This window comes from Corvus cornix, chromosome 8, assembly GCF_000738735.6.
Source record: "Corvus cornix cornix isolate S_Up_H32 chromosome 8, ASM73873v5, whole genome shotgun sequence".
Taxonomy (NCBI): domain Eukaryota; kingdom Metazoa; phylum Chordata; class Aves; order Passeriformes; family Corvidae; genus Corvus; species Corvus cornix.
Window position 1 is genome coordinate 18,801,454 of NC_046338.1, and position 23,274 is coordinate 18,824,727.

A 23,274-nucleotide genomic window follows, 5' to 3' on the forward strand; every position below is an offset into this window, starting at 1 on the left:
ACTTTACAACAATTTGTATGCCTGGGATATTCCTGGAAGGAATAATTTCTGTATTCTGCTGGCATGGGCACCACTGTTGGCCCTTCCACTGCATATGCGAGTTGCAACCAGCCAACAAAAGACATTTAATTTAACAGAATTATTTGTGTATATCTTTTCTAAGTCTTGGGGAAAAAGGTTTTGGCATATTCCAAAACTGGCAGTGAAAGATTGCACTGGAGAATGTTCTGACAACATAAATGTCTGGACAAAACTACACAAGTTCAGGCATAGAAATATAATTTGCAGTGAAAGAGTGGATATTAGAAGCATCTTTTACCTTATTCTAACAGCATCATACTACTTTAGATCACTGTACAAATTTCCCAAAGGTATGTATTAAAATTCTTAGCTCACAGATATTTTAACAGTTGTTAAAATCAGGGGAGGCCATCCTTCCCTAAGGGTCAGAAAAGCTTTTGACATATAGCTACAGCATATAAAGTATAAGGAAAAGAACAATTCTCATCTAAGTCTAACAATACAAAGTGCAGGCTTTCCAGTATTCTGAAGAACACATGTATAAACAACTTGCAGAGTCCTTAGATAAAAACACAGTATACATGAATGTTGCAAGAAGGAACAAGACAAGAACGATCATTTACTCTTACGGAAGCACATGAAAAATATTAACCCAGCAAAAATTAAATTACAGATGTTCTTGGAACCATCTCCATGGCAATCACATCCTGTCTATGATGTGACAACCCATTTGACAGCCAGAATTTGAGAGGGATGAGATCTAAAATTAATATTTCTTCTTGTTTCACCCCTTAACTCCTGATTAATATATTAGCTGATTGATTTTCATGGTGTGTTTATACTAGTAGTACGTTTTTTGCATTTATTGCCAACCACCTAATACCTGTCCCTTTCCTTGTTTTCTTCTCAGGACTCTTACAGTATTTTGCACATATTCCCTACACTGATTCCTTCCTCCCAAATAAGTCCAGGTTTTTTTCTGTATTAGTCACTTTTCTGAATCCAGGCAAGCTGTGCCTAGTTTTAGCACTGCATGTCAATTTAAAAATCTAATTTCTCCTTCCCCAAATGATCCATCCAGTATATTCTTAACTTGGTTCTAAATTCTGAGTTCTTTTCAACTTGAAATGTCAACCCTGACTCATTCCAAATATTAGAGCTAGAGCAGCTCTGACTTGGTTAAACTGACTCCATAAACAAAATTCCCCTAGTGTCTGCTATGGTTTACAACAGCCAGCACCTATATAAATAAATTACCTTAAATCTGATCTTCTTAAGATACTAATGAGGTTTATTCTATGGCCTATCCTTCTCATATATTTCACATAACTCCCTATAAAGCCCCAGGACTCAAATGAGACTTAAACATTCATATGGATGACAAAATATCTGAGGGTACGTGAATATGTTTAAACAAGCCAAATCCTGAAATGTAAGGTTGATAATCTCTATTAGGGATTAGGAAATAAATTTCTGTGTATACAGTCATAGACGTTTCCAGCTAACACCTACTTTAGGCTACACAAGTATTCAAGAAATATTTCACACAGGCTGGGAATGTCATAGAATACACGATTCCCTCTCTACCAATTCTCAGGGTTATGCTGTAACTACAGCAACCACTCAGATAGATGAGTAACACTGAAAGTGTTACTGCATTAAAAAGACCACTAAATATTCATCCATGTCCTCAACTTGTCAAGCGAAGAACAACATTTTACAATACTGTGCATTGTAGTTTCTCTTCTTAGTTTCATTCATTGTGTTTCTCTCATTTAGGCATGACTTGAACACTAACCAAGGCTTCTATGAGGCCATCTTCAAGAAATAACCTTTGGGGAATGAGCACCTCAGGCAGGCCCTAGCTCTGCTTTTCTCTCTAGAACGAGCTCCCTTGTTCTTCCTTATCAGGAAAGAAGGGACGGTAGGAAATGGAGCTAAAAATCTTGGGGATGATTTATGTACCTCTAGGAAAATTGTTATCAATTAAATTGCATGGCCTCCCTACTCATTTCACTTATGAGTTCCCACTTGGTGTGATGCAGATCTCTTCTAAAAATATGGCTTCTATATGCTTTGTTATCCTTGCTCTTTACCTTGGTTTCTTAACTTTTGAGACCATGGGCTATTCCTGGCCTATTTCCTCTTTAAAAATGCCATCCATGTACCAATGAGCGTTGTTGCCTCAGAGTTTGGGAAATCTAGCAACATAAACTTTGGCCTTTAGTGATGCTGAAAGTAAAGCTCCACTCTCCGCTTGAAGCTGAAATTGTTGAGTGAGGTGACAGCCCTGGCAGGAAAAGCAGCAACAGTATTTCCAGCAGTAGCAATTTCAAGTTCATTATGCAGAGCTTTCCCTTGAGGCCATTTTCTTTGTGTTTTTCTTGTTCTCATTGCTTCCTGCTTGCTTAAACTGACAGCAAATGCCCTGGTCGATTTTCAGAGAAGTACATTTTCTATAGTAACAAATGACCAGTAGTTTTGCAGAAAATGAAAAAATAAATCCTAGATAAAACTGTGTGGTATTGATTAAATACAAAATATCCTCTCTTGCATTCAGCATGGGGATACAGGTCCATACTGCATACCAGCTTCTGAAGGTCTACAAAAAAGACGTGAAAAGAAAATTGCTTTTCTAGAGAATGATTTTGAAAAAAAATACTCAGCCTTTTGAGCCTGCAAATTTTGTTTTAAAAATACGTACTCCCCCTTTTTTATTTTTTTGAGAAAAATACTAAAATTTAGTATATTTGGCCATGTCCATTTACAGAAGAAAAATAGCAGTAAAAGATTACATATCTAATAGCGAAATATTAGCTGCTTTACTTATTTCTCTGTAGTACAGAGTATGGCTATATACTACTAAACAGTAATATTACTTCTGACAGGAACAAATATTCTTTACTGCCCTTTCTAATACATTGTAGATATACTCGGTATGTAACAATGGTAAAGGCTGCTCTCCCCATGAAGACTTTACTGCTATTTGAAAGCAAGAGGCACATAATAACCAAGCATTTATAAGCAGGAAGCCAGAAATGAACCACATGAGAACATAATCACAGAGACATGGACTTCATCATTCATTGAATTATCTTAATTCACTACCACATGAGAGGAAAAAAATGAAATATTTTGAAGTACACAGTCTCTTAAGAGGTTCCTTTTTTCCTTTTTTTCCTTAACTGAGCAATTGATCATGTGTGCAGAAGGCATCTCCTCTGGAGCCCATCTGTGGTGTCCAACAGGCAAAGCCCCTGCAGAGCAGCACCAGGGCTGAAATCACACACCACCAGAGCAAAGGTTGGTTATGTAAAAGGCCATTTTGAGAAACAGGTACCAAGTCCCACTATGCTGAGCGTAACTGAGAGAAGGTCTTGTGCCATCACCAGAGGGCCAGACCACAACTCCTGACACACGAGAGCAAGGCCTTGCATGGCACTCGGTGCTCCGGGCGGAGGCAGGGGATGCAGCGCACAGCCCATGCGGTGTGCCCGCCCTGCCGGGCTCCACCTCCACACTGTGCTCTGCATGCAGCCCACTCCACCCACTGTGTGTGCCATCACAGCTCCTGCTCGTGTCTGCTGAACCTTTTGTATCTCTGTCAGATGAAGAACATGCAGCTGCTCAGCACTGCAGCTCTCCAGGCGATTAGAAATGGCCAGGACACAAGGGAAACACACTCAGGAACGCCAGTGTGGCAGACTGGGGGGCGAAGTAGGTGTCTGGCACCTAGCTCTAAAACTATCTAAATGTTTAAATGTTTGGCCCAGTTTTACAATGCTGACACGAGTATTCTTGCTGAACACATTGCAAGAGGTAGTAGATAAGAGAAATTCATGAGAATTCTTGCCCATGCATCGAGCATTTCTAATTTTAAAAAATAACATCCAAAAACTACGAAAAAAATGTTAATCTAGAGAAAATCTCTGCATCTAAAAAAACCCCCTAGTAAATGGTGAGGGAAAGAGAGAAAAATTAATTCAAGACTGCCTTCTAAAGGCATAAATTCAAATTTCAAACTGTGAAGTTACTTTATACTCCAGATAAGGTTCTTATCATAGGAAATTCTTACAGTTTTTAAATTGTTCTCATTTTCTTTTTACAAAAACCAAGGATGCCATAACAAAAAGTTTCCAAACTCCACACTTTACAAACACACCTCCATAGGAAAATGAGTTGTAATACGACCAGAGATTAGTTAATTTTAGTCTCCTGATCTCTAACTGATACTTGAAAAAGGTTGTTGTTAAATACAATTATTTCATTAAGGAGTTTGAAAAAGAATTCTATATCAAATTTTTTCATTTTTCTCAGGCACTTCAACTTTTAAAATACTGTGATATTTGTGAAGGAAAAACAAAATGTTCAAAGCTCTATGATTTATCTTCTCTATTAGAAGATGAATTTCATATATTCATCTCTGCCTTCAGCTGTATCAAGGAAGTCTTCCATTGGACTTCCAGTGACACATGTGGAAAAAACTGTGGTTCTTTATTACCTGGCCTTGGTGAACCCCTTTGTTTCTTCACTCCCCAAGAAAACGGTACATTGTTCTATCTGATGAGGGAGATTGGTGTCCTAACCCTTCTGTGCATATTGAAAATATGATTCCTTGATAAAGACAATACCAGTGCTTATGACACCCATAGCAATGATCACTTCCAACCACAATGTTACTTTATATTTTAAGCCTTAGGTGATCTACGCAACTGCGCTTTTCTACCCAGGATGAACATTCAATTGGAAAATTCAACATAAACGGTCTTTCATCCCTGTTTGAATAAAATCTGATCACATAAAAGGCATCTCTTAAAGATTCTGGTCACAAAGTAGTGGTTTTACAGTCAGTATATGACTGTAGCCAACTGTTCTCAGAGGCTCAGAAGAAGGAGAATATCTGTATTTCCTGCTTTTCCCACTGTCTTACTTCTAGCTCACTTCTACTCAAGGCCAGACACATTTTGCAGATATATTATTCCTGAGATCAGTTCAAGGAAAGCCACTTTCACTAAATTGCCATTGCCATCAAACAATGGAAAATGGAGGACCAAACACTGTAACAGTATAAGCACGCCGTGTTTTAATAGAGCTATGAGAAAAACATGCTGTACATAAGATTAATAGCTATAAGAGTCCACAAAAATTGTTTTCTGGATTTTTGTGGCAAAAAAAGTATGTCTACAAAACATATACAATTGGTTTATTACTTATGTTTATTATTATCAACTAGTATTTGATTCAAAATTATAAATTTAAGTAGCTCAAAATTAATTCTAAACTTCTTATTAAAAATCATCTTCACAATAAAATAGCTCTCTTTGAAATCACATAAGTAGCTCCACTCCTAATTATAGTCGCTTCTGTATAAGCATCTCTTCCTTTACCATTATCTTAGGCTACAGTATAATTGCCAACAAATGAAATACATTAAGGTCATTAACCTTTTCCAGTTGAAATCAAAAGTAATAACCCCACTAGCTTCAACAGGAGCTGGATTAGTTGTGAAAACTTACAGCACCCTAGAGTAAGAGCGGTACCTCAACCAAAGTCCAGAAACAGGTCTTAGCTAAGAATACTGTCCCAAGAAAACAATAGAACAAAACTAGGAAGACAATCCAATTTTACAGGGAAGCAGTACCAAATATTTGAGAAAGAGGTTTAACAGGTCAGATAAATCAGAAAGATAAGTCAACAAATGTAATGCCCGCTCTTTAATGTACTATTTTAAAGTCATACTTCTAATATACTTTGTCTTTACATTGTAAGCATCACTGAAAAGAATCCAGGTGTCATTAAAAATTAGTTTAAAACGCTTTAAAAGCCCACGCACGGAAGCATTTGGTTTAAAACTATGACTTACTCTGAGCTGTCTCACATTAGGGTTACTTGTGCATAATATGTGCATTCAGCGTAAAACCAGCAATAAAACTACTCAGTAACAAACCCTGACAGTGTTAATCCATAATTCTAGTGCCTCTGAGAGCCAGGAAACAAGTGACCAAATAAAAGCTTTCAAGAAAAATAGAGAGGGCAACTTGTACTGACCCTTGAGTAACAAAGTCAAAGAGAACGACTCTACAGAAGTCAACTTTTGAAGCTTCACTGACCAGGCAGACTCAGGACGTTATTCCCAGAACAGTCACTAGAGTGCTGGTCAGTGAGAAAGCATGTTTGTACATTGTACACATTGTACAGAAGCCTCTTCTGGCCTCACCTCAAACACCTAGCAAGCCCAGATACAAAACAATGTGTGACCATTCCTCCTGCATCTCCTTCCTCAGACCTGAAAGCTGTAACTTCACACTATGCAATTATTTCTCCTTAAGAATGTTATTATAATAAATTAAGATACTGAAGTGATGTTTATTAGAAACAGAATCTTAATGAAGTCATACAAGTGGGAGCAGAGGCCTGTTTATGAGCACCAGAAGCTTTAATAATTACTTATCCCTGCTCTTAACAATGCAATGGGAATGAATAAGCCAGCAAGCTTTGTCACAAAACATTGCACAGCAATAGCATATCCTGTTTATCTTTATTTGATAAATATACAAGTAGAAAGATCTTTTCAATAATTATACTCTATATTCTGTAGATCAAATATGGTGGATTTTCTTTATGGTGGGTTTCTCTATGGTGGGTTTTCTGCAAATATGATTTGCACCACTTTTGTCACTCTTTCAACTGTGCTACACAATGTCTATTTTACTGCTCCTGCCACAAATCCAGATGGCTGCAGATGTGCAGCTGGCAACACTATGTTGTCTGACCCTGTTTAGAAGTTTACACAATGCAGTGCTTGAATTAAGAGGAAGTCCCAAGTGCCCTCATTAACACAGCAGCCAATGAGCTGAAAACAGGAGCAGCAAGAGTGGGAAATTTCAGCAAAAATTTCCTAGTACAGGAAATGCCTACAAGACAGAGGGGAGATTGTATACTTTGCTGTGAAGACAGCAGAGCATAAAAACAGCCCTTTAAGGCATGCAATGGTATTCTGAAAACTAATTGCAAAGTCCATTGGCTGAAGTCAGCCCTGCTACTCTGCTTCAATATGTGACTGTATCTCTTTCCACTCATGAAATAGTGCATAATGGTTTATCCTAACAAGGATCATCTCCTTTGCACAGATCTGTAAAATAATAGTAAGTATGCTGCTGGCTTTATCAAATACCCTGAAAAAAGCTCAAGTGGTGAGGGAAGTGTTTTAAGGATGAATGAGTCTATTTAAAAATTTTAGATCTTGTGAAGCTCTGAAATTGACTGTCTTCAAGGCAGACTTTATAAGAGCTGGGTTTTGGTCTTCTCTGTGAAGACAATAAAGGATATTAGATAAAATACATACTGTTATGTAAATGTAAAAACACATGTTTTTAACCAGTGTTGGGGTGCAGTCTCATTATTGGAGCAATTTAAATTACTACAAAGAGAAATTCAAAGTATGCTGCAATGAAAGGTGCTTGCACACATTCAGTGATGACAATTTAAGTATTCTGGTATAAGTGAATCAATTCTTTGAGGTATTACATTTTTGCCATTGGTATTCAAGGTTAAAAGTACATGTGAACTAAACTATACAAGTTGGATACAAGTCAACCATGTAGACATGACTTTCTGGCAGCACATTGTGCATACACACTTGCATATGTAAACATACTTAGTTTTTTTAAGTCTCTGCTTTATGATTTCCATCTACTCCTAATCACACAACAATCACAATCAATTCAGAAGCAAAAGAAATACTGAGTAAAACGGCAGTACTGACTATTAAAATGAATGTGGCTCCCGAAAAAGATTCTATCAGCACCAAACTCATTCACACACAGCACTCCACCTCAGGAAAGCCTTGTGATTTCAAGTAGCACTGAAGCATGTGATTAAACTCCATCAATACCAAGATAATTCATTAGCAATACCAGGATAACAAATTAACAATCTAGCTCTTGTATGAATTTTCATGCACAAATTTCCTATGGCTTAACAGAGAAGCCTAATTTCACAACTACCATCTGACAGCTAGGCATTACAGGCTACGTGTCCATCCTGCTTGAGCGGTCAGATCCCTTTATCAAGGCAAAGCCAGACAGAGCTCACAGCCCAGCTCCTTACATTCACTCTGCCAGCTGCAGATGTCCCCAAACCACTCACATGCCCCACGGTCAATCTGCCTACAAATCTCATCTGCCTTTGCTAAATGCTCTGGAAAGAGTCCCTGTGACCGACTGAAGTGCTGACTTCAGTCAAGCATGAGCACTTGGCAAAGGGGACCATCCTCACACCATTCACGTGGAGCATGCTTATGGCCTACAGTCTAACGCAGCACAAGCTCCCCATTCCTCCCCTGGGCCTCTCAGATGCTCAGACTCACATCTGTGCACTTTGAATGCACGATGACAGCAGCCTCAGGCCCGGCCTCATGGCAGAGCCCTGATACACCCCAACAGGTCCAAGGACACTCCTCACAGGAACAGGAGAAGCAGAAACTGAGCAGTGGAGAGGCTCCGGACATCAAGCTAATCTATGCAAGCATGATCAAAGTACTATTAAGTGTGTGCCGAAGCTTGGTCATGTCCATACACCATTCTGCATAGAGCTGAACTTATGCACAGACTTGCACTTGGCAAGGTCAGGCATCAGCCAGGAGCTGTTGGACCCTAGGAGGTCCCCTCTTCTCAGCAGAGTCCTGTCATGGACAGCCTGTGCACCCACTCCATAAAACCCAAAAAATTAACATCCTGAGCTCAGTCTTAATTAATGCAGGTCAAGCTCAAATACTTCACCTTGTGCTCCCCACAGGCTGCAAGTTCATGTCATTGGTTAGTGCAGCTCAGCTGACCCGTGATTAAGAAATCTTTAAGCAGAATTAATTCTGTCATGTCTGAGCCCTAAATTGCTACAGACAGGTCACAGAAATCCCTATTACTACCCGAAATAACTATACTGGGAAGCTGAGTTCCACTTACTGATTCTAATAAATCCTCATAATATTACTCAAGATTTGAATGAAAAATAAAAAATAAAATTTTTTTTTGAAAATTCTTTTAAGATACAGCATGAAACCTACCACCCTAAACCAACATGCATTTCAATATGTATATAGAGAAAGAAAAAAATCTAATCAGAATAGCAGGATACTGTTAGGCTGACTTCTGGTAGCTGCTTTTTTCTTAATTATTATTTACAAAACTAAAAACTCTGAATGCCTTCCTACATACTCTTTAACCCAACATGGATGAGAGGCAAGAATTAAGAGCAGCAGAGAAAGAAAAGTAATATTTTTAAAACACAGCTATACTACATTTATAATTGGCTGTACATTAACAAGTGCATACGGTTAATGAAATTTCCATGTAAATATACAATGTATAGTAACTAGACATTGTATATTTATGATACATTTCTACAATACAAACAGAAGTACATATAACTGTATGTTGTCCACAATGGCAACCAGGAGTGGAATCCACAACCTGAGTTTTCATACCATATAACCAGAAAGCTTTTTAATGGTGCCTCATACCCCAGAAGTGGCATCCAGAATTAAGAGTCAGTTTTGAATCTGTACTGAACAATTTTTACCACTAATAGTAGATTCTAAAAAGTCTTAATATATACAATATATAGTAATTTTCCTACTCCAGATTTCTTAGCACATTACATTGAGAATAAATATATTCCAATCCACAGGTAAATAGAAGTGATCTTAGCAAAGGCAGTTTGCCCATCAGAGATAGCAAGTGCTAGAACTTCTGCTTTCCTAGTCACAGTCTAACAGCATGTTCATTGTACTATGTGTGAATACAAAGGACTTTGTTTTCAATAGATATTCCTCATTAAAACACCATGTCTCATGTACAACTTTTTGAGTGCCATCCACTTCAGCTGGACTTTCTACTTGCAACCTATGAGGTTACCACATCTCTGCTAAATAAAAACCATGTATGATGAAAGCTGGGCCATCATGCACTTCAGTGTATCTGAGAGATGCTGCAAGAGCATATAAAGCTTTTTAAATATCACGCTTTTAAGGCTGAAAAACACAGCTAAAGCTACTTAAAATTCTACTTTGGCTATCAGTTATTATGTATCATATGGACACCCATCTCCTCAATCCTGCATGATGTACAATGAGCAAGAATTGTTTAGTTGAAAAACTGATTATTACTTAAAGCCTACTCTTTTAGATTACAAACAATGACACAAATTCCTTAATCAGGCAGGATTAGTTGGATTAACAATTTCTCACTTAAACATAAGTGCATCATTTGTAGGACAAGCAGGCATTCAGCTGTTGCAAACAGAACCCTGCCTGCCTTGTTCACATCTGCTTGCCACTTTACTTCCAGAGAGCCCATCAAAGGATGAAGCATATGGCCTCGATATTGTTACTGTTTGTAAACCACATGCATACTAAGCACAGCAGAAATACATTCAATTGGAAGTACAAACATAACTTCTGCAGGCACTGTTCACATAAGCCATCACACCACAAGAGGAAGACAGACAGATAAAGAACAACTCCCAAGAAAACACACAGTGGTTCTGAGTTTTTAATTGTTTCTCCTGGTTATAGCTCTGTTGGATTAGTGGTTTAATGCTGAGATAAAACCAGCATCAGACTATCAAATCATGTATTTGTCTTGCTATGTGTCCCAACAGGCCAATACCGACATATGGTACACAAAGTTACTGCAGACCTAACAGTGTGATTTATTTTTTTATTCTTAAGTAAAGTTGTAAAGCAATTATCCATTCACAAAGGAAGAGCATGAAATAAATCGTCCCTTAGCTTTAAACATCTCCTGCATTCCAGAAAAGGGCATTCCTCCTTCCAAAAAAAGTGGCTTCCTGAAGACCCCAGCATTTGCATATTTAAAAAAAAAAAAAAGGCAGCAAGTTTTTTATCTTTCCTACAAACACATGGGAACAGAAGAAGAAAACTATCAAGGAAAGAAGTCGCAGCTGTGCACACAGGTTGAAACAGAGCTATGAGGACAGGGACCAAATGAGCTCTGCAAGAACAATGTGATCACAGAGTAAATAAAGTATTCTGGCAATTCCTTATTCATGTTAAGTTTTAACAGCTGACAAATGTGCCAGCAAGAGAAAGGCATATGAAGCTAAAATGCTTTAGCTTCTTGATATAGAACTTTTTCAATAATCCTGGAATTATTATCTTTGATTAGCTAATTAGTTTCTCATACAAACAAAATTATTTCCATTTGATTTCAGAGGCTAATTAGTCTACCCAGTTCATATGAGTCAAGATGTAAAACTTTAATCTTCTGTTGCTCTATCACTGTCTTATCATAAACAGCATCATGAGATGTTCAAATACTGCAAGTACCTAGCATAATAGAAGTTCACTGTTCCCAGAAGAAGAGCACTAGGATAGACTGCATACTTTGCTGGGTGATTTCTCTAGCTTTCTCAGTAAGTTGTGCATAAAACTGAAAACTTAAATACCTGGCTATATATTCTTAGGAATTTTTTTCCTGTAACACAGCTGCTGGCAACTGCTCATCCTTGCATTATTTATCAAGCTTCCTTGATTCTTTTCTGGCAGAAATGACAAAACACTTTAATCTCCTTCAGGATGCACAGAGGCCACTTCTGCTTTGAGTAGTAGATCAGGAGAAAAGGCTGTTTGATTCTTAGAATCACAGGATGGCCTCAGTGGGAAGGGACCCTTAAAGATCATCTGGCTCCCACCCCTGCAACCAGGTTGCTCAAAGGCCCCATCCAACCTGGCCTTGAAAAATTTTAGGGATGGGAAATCCACAGTTTCTCCGGGCAACCTGTTCCAGTGTCTCACCACCCTCATAGTGAAGAATTTCTTCCTAATGTCTATTCTAAATCCCTTTCAGTTTAGAGCCAATGCCCCTTGTCCTATCACTATGAGCCCTTGTAAAAAGTCCCTCTCCAGCTTTACTGTAGGCCTCCTTTATGTACTGGAAGGTGTTCTAAGGTCCTTCCAAAGCCTTCTCTTCTCCAGGCTGAACAACCTTAGCTCTCTCACCCTGTCTTCATAGAATGGCTCCAGCCTTTTGATCTCCTTTGTGATCCTTCTCTGGACTCACTCAGCAGGTCCACATTATTCTTCTGTTGGGGGCCCCAGAGCTGGATGAAATACTCCAGTGGGGTCTCACAAAAGTGGAGTGTCCCTGTGCTTTAGATTTTTCCAATACTATCAAGGTGTCCATAGAAGCCAAAGTGACATGGTACCAGGCATGAAGTAGAAAAATGATCAGCCTAAAGTAGATTGAAGGAACACTTGTGAAGGTAGTGGCTTTTTCTGACTAAGGTGAGGAATGAATAAACAGCACAGGCACGAGGCACAGCAAATTCACAGAAAATATTTTTGGAGCTTTAATTCTGGATTATGCTTTCCTTCACATTATAACAGACAACAGAGTATTTTGATGTCCCAGATATGATATTCTACCACCCTTTTTCATGTACAGCACTAAGTTACACACTAATAGAATAGTTTCAGTGAACTACAGGTTAACTAAAAGCATCTCTGCCAAGATCATGTTGAGAACTCAGCCTGATTAAATTTGATCAGTCCCTGATGCCACGGCACATAGAGTCATAGATGTCAGAAGGAAAAGAGGTACTAGCAGGTTCAGAAAGGAAGGCTGAGATGGGGGTTGTCCAGTCATATCAGCTAGATCTATGTGCTGGAATCAAGTGCTGCATCTCCTTCAGGTCTCTGAATATTCTTCAGCTGCTCTTGAGCTACTCAGACCTGGAACTATTAAGACAGCAGCAAAGACAGTGAAGAAGAAAGGAGACTTATGAAAACTGTGCAGTTACTTCAAAAGGCAGCTTCTCTTTTTCAATATTCATAGAATGATCATTTTTTTCTTAAGCATCAGGGTACATTAAATTTGATACGAGAACAATGATATTGCATCTCTCACTTTACAGTCTTTCTTTTGCCAGGATTCAAAATTTCTTCCTCAAAGGAAAAAGTTACTGACTAAAGCCAAGTTCAAGGCAAAATGTCTGATTTTTGACATCCTTTCCTTGTTTGGGATGTGCCAATCTAAAGAGTCCTCCAGTCCACTAAAAGAAAAAAAAGAGAATGCAATACTTCATGTCTAAATGGCAGATATTTTTTCAGTGATAACATTGAAAGTATTATCCTAACACAAATTAGTCTTTAATTGGTTTGCAGAGAAAATATGAATATGCTAGGAATTCACCTACACAAATAGAAGTGTATATTTTATGGATAAGTACTGTAATCATATATTTATTACTTGGAAATAAAAACAAACAACATTTGCATAATAAAACTGTTTACATATCTTAATGAAAACGTGTCGTTATCTCCTCCTCTCAGTATACATCTTAGGTCCAGTACACCACATTTTATACCATCTATTTGAACAGTTTTGACATTTTAAGTAATCCATATTAGCATGTAGAATCACTAAAAGAATCCTTGAGTGCAGTTCATAGTATTTTAAAGAGGTCAAAATTGTTAACATCTACCAGAAAGAAGTAATGCAGAACTTATCACTCTATAGATTGTGAAAACATGAGACACTAGTCTCACTGTTCTAGAAATCATTTCTACTGGAAGCTAAAGGATTAGACTGGCATGTATTTCCCAAGCTACATCTGTCATAACAAGTTTAAAAAAGCAACCAGCCCACTGAGCAAGAACTGGCACTTTGGGAAATGGCTTAAATAGCACTGAGCTCTCAACTAGCAGTTCTATGCTCATTACATATTTGAATAGACTCAAATCAAGAGCCTATTTCCTGTGACCTTCACATCTAAGATTAAAAAAAACCCCCAAACAAACAAACAACAACAACAAAAAAAACCCAAACCCAACAATAATCCAAAAACCAAACCATGTATTGAGAATTTCTCAGTATACCAGAGATTTCAGGATATTAGTGCTATGGACAGTAAAGGGATGGGAGCACAGAGCCAGCAGCACTCCTTCAAACCTGAATCACAAAGACAAAGGGGAAGTAGGGAGCCCACAGGGGCACTGCCTCTTCCCAAGTCTCAGTCTTGCCTCATTAAATCTCATACTTAGGGTTTTTCCACTCTTCTGAATGCAATTTCCACCTCATCTACATTTTTTAAGATTTTGCTGCTTGTGTGCGTAATGCTCCTTAAGCAAACACATCTACTCACTCAAGTCATTGCTTTACCTGTGCCTAAAAGTATGACTTAGGAAACCTTCAACAAATAAAAGTCTAACATTAGAAGGGACCATATATTTTATGTTAAGCTGCAGTTGTTTTCAGCACTTTTTAAAAAAAAAACTAAACAAAAACCACTGTTTGGGGCCTCAACATTTTCCAGTGGAAGAACTAAAAAATTACAGATTTGGCAGATTAGAAACAGTGCTTATACCCCTTAGAGATAATCTGTGGAAAACCAACATTATAATGTATCTTCATTTCATGGAATCTACATAAAAGTTAGGAAACCAGCTGGAAAAATGGAAAAGAAGCAGCTCTTCTCATCCTACAGAAAAGTTGCTGGATTCCTCTACAGGTTTCCTGCAATTGCTGTAATACCTGTGAATCATAGAATGGTTTGGGTTGGAAGGGACCTTAAAGCTCATCCAGGTCCACCCCATCTGCCATGGGCAGGGACACCTTCTACTAGACCAGGCTGCTCAAAACCCATCCAGCCTGGACTTGAACAATGCCAGGGATGGGGCACCCACAGATTCTTCAGGCGACTCTGTATCTGCTTTAAGCAGATACATCTTAGCAGACAATAAATTTGTTATAGCCAAAGCAAATAGCACAATTTGACTCCTTACTAGATCCTACACAACCTAGGAGTTATTTAGAATAGAATAATTCAGCTGGGAGAGACCTTCAATAATCATCTAGTCCAGCTGCCCACCAATTCAGGGCTGACCAAATACTTGGTTAATACGTTGTAATTACTTGACCAAAGACTGTACATATACAAACCCAGTGAGTCCCAAGTGCAGAGCACAAAATTTCCTTCCTTCAGTCACAGTTTCCCTTTCCCATATCAGAGAACTTGACTTAAAAAAAAAAAAGTCAAGCATTCCAGTTGAGCAAGCAGTCTCTGCTTCTGCCCTGGGACTGCGTTTCTCAGATCACACTCCTGAGCACCTGTGCCTTGCCAGCCAGCTGCATCTGTCCCTGGATGGCATGGGGGCAGATGGGATAAGGAAGCAGATTGACTCAGGAATGAAAGCCTGGCAGCAATGCTGCACCAGGGCTGTAGGAATGTGCTAGCAGGAAGTACCATTTTAAAGACTAACCAGAAAGTTTCCAGGATGAACACAGTGCTCACAGTACATTCCTGTCAGATGACACAGGTTGTTATTTAGGTCTCAGCAAACGCATGTTGCTGCCCTGTGAGCAGACACTCAGCTCAACCCCGTGGCTTGGCACTCAGGGCTGCTGCAGCATCTCTGATGTGCCACAGGGGTTTTGGATGAGCTGCTGTGTGACAGCCTCACAGCAGCCAGAGACCCACTGCTGATGAGATGCTCATCAAGACAGATCCTGCTAGCGGTAGTTTACTTTTTTAGTTTTCTGCTAGCAGGCATGTAGAAAGGAAAATCATTAGAAAAACTCTTTTTTTTCCTGATTTTTGAGCAACTTTGTTAAAACTCAGTGCAATGGAGCCACATGAATTGAGTCACATTAAGATAACCTGGCTTATCTTGAAGCACTCTACAGCTCCAATTCAACAAGTCCCATCAAAAAAAGCTCACCTGCTGTGAACACCAAGGATAAGGATTCTGCTGCTCTACCTCAAAACTCCAGAAAGAGCATTAACCCCATACACGAAACGAGCAGGAAAAAAACCCGTATTTTTTAAAAAAACCTCATAAATCATAGTATTTAATATGCTATGTTCAAGGACAATAGTCATTTAAAAAAAAAAGTGAAATTGCATTCACAGAAATCCATTTCCCTCACTAGTCTACATTTGCATCTTTACAGACCAAAATATAGCTATGTTACATGATTCATTTTTATATTTCACTTACAGAAACAAAATTAACACAGAACATGTATGTCCAAAATTTCATAGACAAGAAACAAATGAAATAGAAGAGAACCTAATCTCTGAAACCAACTACAACTGAAAACATACAAGTTGTTTTGGTGAAGAACTCTTACCTTCACCACTCCTCTCAATGAAAAGAACAAGGAAAGACAATGTACACATCCTGCACAACTGAGTAAGTGCCTTCCCAGGTAAACACTAAGTCCAAGAGGATTGCCCAAGGCAAATCAGAACAAAACTCTATGCAAAACTTGAAAAATCCATCCATTTAATAAAGTTAATTATTAGACTTTAATGCTGTTGAATTCATGAGACTCCCAGGAGTTAAATTCTTCATTTAATAAAATCAAATAATAATAATACACAGTTAAGTACCATTAAATTCTATTATTAGCTTTTTAGCAAGGCTAATTACAAGACTGCCAACCCAAAATGTCATGGAGATTCCTCTGACGTAATCATCTAGCACCCAGGAAATGAATTGAAACTACCAATCCATCTTGCTGACACATACTTGAAAAAAGAGATGCTCAACATCAATATCTGACATAATCTTTATAACTTCCTGAGCTAAACAAAAGAAATAGAATTCAAAGCAAAGCAAACATCAAATGCCAACAACAGAAAAACATCACCACAAAACAAACAATAAAAATTCCCCTTTTGAATCTCAACAGTATTTGGGGGTTCAAAAGAACAAACAGGTTAATAAAGTGGTCAAGTAACTAATGTTCACATCAAAAGAACCAAACAAAACCAAAATGCTATATAACAGGTTTTGCCAAATGATGAGGTTCAATCCCTCAGGAAAAAAAAAAAAAAAAAAATCAAAAAGAGAACCAAGTCTCAAATACTAAGGCTCATCCTGATCATGAGGTTTTATGTTTGATACCATCTGAGAGGTCATGATGCTACAAATGCAGAAATCGTGCCTGGGATTACCATAGCATTACCCTGCGGAGGCTTTTTCTTCTATTTTGTTACATTTTCCTGAAAAAGAATTAATGTGTGAAACAAGTAATTACTATCTTAAAAGGCCTCTTCTTATTGCATTTTTGTATTATTCTAATGCTTACAGTAGATTAAAATCAACTCTTTACAAGGACTTTCTGTGTAACTGTGCATGCACCTGCTAAGTCTATATATAATCCATCCCCAATGGTTAAATGTTCCCCTCTCGGCCTTTCCTCCTCAGTACGGACAGGGATCACTAAATGATGCTAATGTCCTCGTTATATGACAACATAAAGAGTACCTTCAACAGCTTGAAAGGAATCTCACTGCTTTTCCAAAAAGCTTTCTCTTCGATGTTCTCCAAAAAAGATCCCCAAAGAAAATCAATTAAATAAATCACTTTTTAGACACATCTGTTTAAAACTGATTGACGGAAGATCATGTTCAATTAGACACAGGTTTCGTTTGCACACCCATCAGTAACAGTGACATACGGAGACAACTAAATCAAGTGTAAGTGCTCCCTGTTCCCTGCATGTACCAGTTGACTTTTAAAAAACAAAACCGCCAGAGGGGTTTTCTAATTAGCACCGGGTGACACATCAGTAACGGGTTGCTAAAAACCGGGTTCTCCTCAGGCTGTCCATCTACCTGCAAGCGACGCGCGTTTCGAAAAATAAAAGAAAATTTTTACCAAAAGGAGTCGCACGGGGCTAGAAATACAGGCACTGGCAGTTACATAAACCGGTGCTAAAAATAAACTTGAGAGGCGCGGTGGGCACGGTGGGGCACGGGCTGGGGCAGGCAGCGCTGCCCGCCGGGGCCCCGGGGCCGGGCCGCAGCCCCGGGAGCGCGGAGGGTCCCCGCCCGCGGGCCCACCCGCAGCCGCCCGCCGGCGGCACCGCTCCGGCCGGGACCCGCGGCCCGCCCCGGCCCGGCCCGGTCCAGTCCAGCCCAGCCCAACAAGCCAGCGGAGAGCAGGCACAGGCAGCCCCTGCTTACCACCAGCACGGGCACGCCTGCAGTCAGCGAGTAGAGGAGCACCGGCGGCACGGCGCTGCGGTCCTCCGGGCCCGGGTAGGGCTTTCGGTACGCGCCCTCGTAGCAGAAGAAGCCTTGCACGTTGACGGTGAAGGTGTCCGTGTACTCGAAGTAATAAGCCAGCATCACGGTCCCTGCCATGATCACCATCTGGAAGTAAAGCATGCTGGTGAGCGGAGAGGGCACTCGCATGTACGTGGGCTCCGGCGGCCGCGGCAGGCCCCTCTCCCCGGCGGCGCGCTCCGCCCGCTCCCCGGCGGCATCCACCGCGGGCGGGGGCGGCTCAGCGGCGGCCGGGAGCGAGGTCAGCCCGGCGGGGAGCGCGGCCAGGCCAGGGCACAGCAGGACAGGGCAGCGGGGGCCCGGCCCGCCGCTCCGGCAGCGGCTCCAGCGCGGGCACCGGCTCGTGCGGCGGGCGGGCGGAGCGTGGCGGTGGCAAGGGCGCCCGGCCCCGCCCCGCCCCGCCCCGCCCGGGGAGCAGCGGCCGCGCCGGACCCGGCGGTGAAGGGAATTGCCCGACCCCCGGACGGCTCCCACGGCACAGCCCCGCGGCCGTGATTAGTAAGGGAACCCTCCGCGCTTTCCCCCCCGCCTCCTGAGGGGCGGGGGTCACCGTGGGTCCCTCTGCACCGACACACACACCTGTAGGACGGGCGTGCACAGCGCCGGGGAGCTGCCGCAGGTGCACGCCGTCCCGTCCCGTCCCGTCCCGAAGCCGGCGGGAATCGGCCCGGCACCGCCAATAGCCACAGCTCGGACGGGCCCGGGCAGGAACAGGGATCGCCACTATTGGCCGGGGTGGTAAAGACCTCAACATGGAATCCACAGAAGCACAGCATCAATTAGGTTGGAAAAGACCTCCGAGATCATTGAGTCCAACCTATGGTCTAACACCTCCATGTCAACTAGACCACGGCGCTAACTGCCACATCCAGTCTTTCCCTGCGCACCTCCATGTATTCTTGTGTGATTCTGTGATTTTACAAGAAAATAATGCTTCATTTTTGCTCTGTGGTTTGCCAGACATTTTTATGGAAGCATTTTTGGAGACACATTGTGGTTACATGTTAACAAAAGAGTCCATCATAAAGTTCAATATCAGATTACTCGACAAACCCCCAACACAACAACTTTAGAGTATCTGTGTGTATTAAAAAACCTGTCAGTACATAACACTTATCCTGAGCATATCTACTTGTTTGGGTCATCAGATATGTGAAATACATTTGACTTTTACAATAAACTTGTGCTTCTGGCTCATTTCTGGCCACAGGAGAATTTCCCCACAGACCCACAACTACCCACCCTGACCCCCCAATCCTTCCAAAACTGGGAATGGAAATACATACTCTTTTGTATATGGATAGCTATGAAACCAATTAACACTTAAAGCTTTTATTTAACAGCTATAAAGAAAATTGGTAGCTGGCCATGAATATATCCTCACTTGAGTAACATCCTAGAGTAAGAGGAGAGTCTGCACCAGTGCTGAGAGAAGTCATACACATAGGAACACAAAAAAGTTCTATTTAAAAATACATTTACAGCACATACACTTAAGAATAGACAACTGTGCCTAAGGCTTGTACAGATTCAGGCATGTGTGGGCTCTAGTCTGGATTCCCAGAGCCAACAGATAAAGAGTTACTTAAAGGTACACACCCTACCCCAAATGTTATAAGGGTGGGAAACAGTCTTAAAATGGACACTTCAGCCATAGAGTCCACTTATCTTAAAGACTGTGAGAAATAACAAATGAGATTAGGTCACCCTGTTTTATAATGAGTAATCATCTCCTAGTGTTGTACTTGCACTTTAACTGTTCATTTTCCTCCCCTTCTTGAGATTTTTTTCCAATATTCAGTGATGTTAGTCTCCGTGCATTTATTTTTCATCAGCCCTTGAAGAACACACTCTTCATGCCTGGATTCCACATCCAGTCTATTTTTATGTGCTTTTAACACACTCTCCAGAAGAATCTAAATCATGTCATTCGCACTGCACTCACCAGACTTAGCTGGATAGCTCCCTACTTTAGTGAAAAATCTGTAGTGAGACATGAGACATCTTGTGGTGAATTCTACCCAGCACAAAGTTTATTTTCCCCATTTCTTTACCAGAGTCTAATACACATTACCATACACATAAAAATCTTATTCCTGGAAATTGCATACAGACACCCTCATTGTTAGGATACATGGCCTGGCCCAAAGACCAAAGTCAACAGCAGGACTGCAATGAGCACGAGACCCAGCTCTTCCGTTCTATTTGAGTGCATGCCCCATAGAAATGTGGGTGGCATATTTCTTTCAAAAACTGGCATTGAGGAAAATCAATCTTTTTCCAGAAACCAGCTGATAAAATAGTCCTGCACTTTGCTATCACAAACCAACTTCTGTTTACAGATGTACCAATGAAGATATTGCATATAGCAATTAGAGGACATAAAAAGTCCTGTTTTTACAGAACAGTTTTGCAGCTACTATCGAAATCCCTAAAGGATTTGGAAAGAATCTCCATAAGGATCTCTTTATTGAATAGCAAGGGGCTCAACTAAAAAAATTTAAAGGTATATAAAAACTTCAATGAATTTTTTCTTTGAGAGCTCTCTAAATTTATGGCAGTTTCTGAAAATAATGATGAACTGTGTATTTATTTTTATACAGGTAAGACCTGCTCTCACACTGTGAACCCTTCTCCTATTTAAAAGATTTTTTTCCCCTTAGAATTAGTCTGAAAGGCTTGATTTATTGCAGCTGATAAAGTTAAGTTAAAATCTGGATTAGATTCTGTCTAACTTGGACCAGTTGAAAAACATAAATGCACTTGATGTTTGCTACTGTTCTCTTCATAGAGGCTGACTGTTGTAATATATAGGCTGCTATTTGGTATAAGGATTGGAAGGCATGGGTAAGGCACATCCAAGCTCCACAAGATTCTTGGAATATTACAAACCCAGGCAATAGTACCAAATATTGCTTTATTTTAATATTCATAAACACATTCCTATTGCTGCAGATGTACTTTATAAGCATGGCCTGCACACCAGTGGCCTGCCTCCACACAGTTAGCTAATCAAGTAAAAGCAGAGATAGCTTTTTATTATAATGAACATGATGTTTATTGCCTGCACAGTTGAATATGCAAACATACATTAAATAAAATAAAACATATAGAAGCAAAAGAACACAATCCCCAGTGACTAATGCAACCAGCTAAATATATTCTGCAACTGCAGTGATATGCACGACAGAAGAATGGCAAAGAAAAGTCCAGAACCCACAATTTTTGTTTCAGAAGGCTATTCATACGTAAAATTGTCAGCTGAAATTCAGATAACTGGCAGACTTGTTTTGAAATTAACTTCCTTGGGAACAGTGCCACTGATCTCAGAGCAAGAGTTCCCCTTATATTCCTCATAGGTTTTACCTTGCTCTTTTCATTTGCTACCTAATTTTAAGTGAACTTTCAGATCAGGAGACACAATGTAGACAAGTGCAGAAAAAGAGGACCCTTAAACACACTATTTTGTAATACTTTGAAATCATAACCTTTATTAAAAAGATATATTTCCAATTCCAAACCAAATTCACTAACCTTTCATGTGCTTACATCACCACTGCTCATTGTATTTTCTAGTTATAAAACATTGCTCTGGCAAATGGCAGTAAAGAAACAGAGCCAACCCAACAAAGCCTTCTCAATGGGAAGGAAAACAAGAATTTATATCAAATCATCCCACTATTTTTATCTTTCCTGTTTACCTCCTTCCTGCTTTATCAGTGTCAGCTGCTTGAAGCCCCATGATGGTTTCACTGTTACATCTCCACACTGCTACTAATACACTAGCCCAGCCCTTTCTGAGAAGAGTACTCCATCTGCGCTGATGGCACAGCAGTAGGAAAGAGACAGAATGAACTATAATCTCTAAAAATATTGTTAAAAGATAACTAAAAAGAAATTTTAATTTAATAAATTGTTTAATGATTTGCTGTGATATAAGTCCTAAAACCCAGGACATTTACTGCTAAAATTTATGCTTGTAGGACAATGATAATGCAAGATAAAAATAATTTCCTAGCAGCTGGAGCAGCATCAGCAAAGAATAAGAAATGGGGGTTTGCCCAGAACACTCGTAGTGTGATTCAAACAAGTTAGGCATCAAATATAAGCTTTTCCTATGGTCTTAGTATGTAGTTCACAGAGAGAAACAACTCCATTAGGTGACTAAGCTCTACTACATCAGGGCAGGATGAATCATTCTCCGAAAATGTCATTCATTACATCCTAAGAAATACCAGCCTCTTATGATACCTATTGCAAGGGTTGACACAAGCTTTGATGACTACCTTAGACTAGTACCCATCTTTTAAAGGGCTGTAGTGAGATGTCATCAATTTTACTCTTAATTTTTAACTTACACACAGATAAACTAGCTCCAAAATAGGAACAACACTTTCCCAGAGTCAAACAGGGAGAAAAAGGTCAAATTAGTAGCAGCATAACCATTACTATTGTGTTTGTATTGCAGTATTATGTAGAGCTGGACCGTATTTTTCATAGAAGACAACATTTTGCCCCAGTAAGCTTGGGCACCTCATATGATGCAGTGCAAGTATATGAGAGAGTGAGCAGATGGAGATGAAACAAATGAGGAGGAGGACAAGGCAGCAATGAAATGATTGAGTTTGATATAATGAGCAGCAGTCACAGAACATTAGTTGCCTAGTCAGTATTTACATCAATAACATAATTAATCTTTTCAAAACTTCTTTCTATATTCAAATTAAGAAGTATTATTGCACATAAGTTCTTCATAGGTTATAAGAGAAATGTGGGATACCAGAGGGACACCATGTACCTAAGGCCTGTACATTCTGAGAATTAAAGCCTGTATTAGCATATCTACCACTATATTGTCATAATAAAAAGAATACAGACACAGTTTTGTCAATGCAAAATGACATAAAACATTTGTACTTGAAAACTCAAATAGTAATTATTTAGTCTTACCTAAGATAAACTTAGGAAAAATCTTACCACTCAGAAAATTACTACCACAGCTACAAATTTATTTTCATTGATAGACACATTTTTGGTAACTGCAATGCTATACAAACTGATGGTAAACTTGGCAATCTTTGGCATAATTAGCTCAATAAAAATCATATGACAAACCTCAGAATATGGAAATGAGCTTCCTCATCTCATTCACACAAA

The 23,274-nt window shown here is 39.8% G+C and overlaps 1 protein-coding gene across 2 annotated transcripts in view; it reads right to left on the bottom strand.

The window, feature by feature from the left end:
• Positions 1 to 23,274, bottom strand: part of PLPPR5 (phospholipid phosphatase related 5) — a 120,792-nt gene that overhangs the window by 26,631 nt on the left and 70,887 nt on the right. Inside the window, exon 4 of one of the 2 annotated variants that reach the window (XM_039555890.1) lies at positions 18,016 to 18,204. In XM_039555890.1, coding sequence (XP_039411824.1) covers positions 18,016 to 18,204 — 189 coding nt within the window. Of the gene's footprint in view, positions 1 to 18,015; positions 18,340 to 23,274 lie in introns of those variants that run through there. The other variant, XM_039555891.1, reaches the window with a different exon arrangement.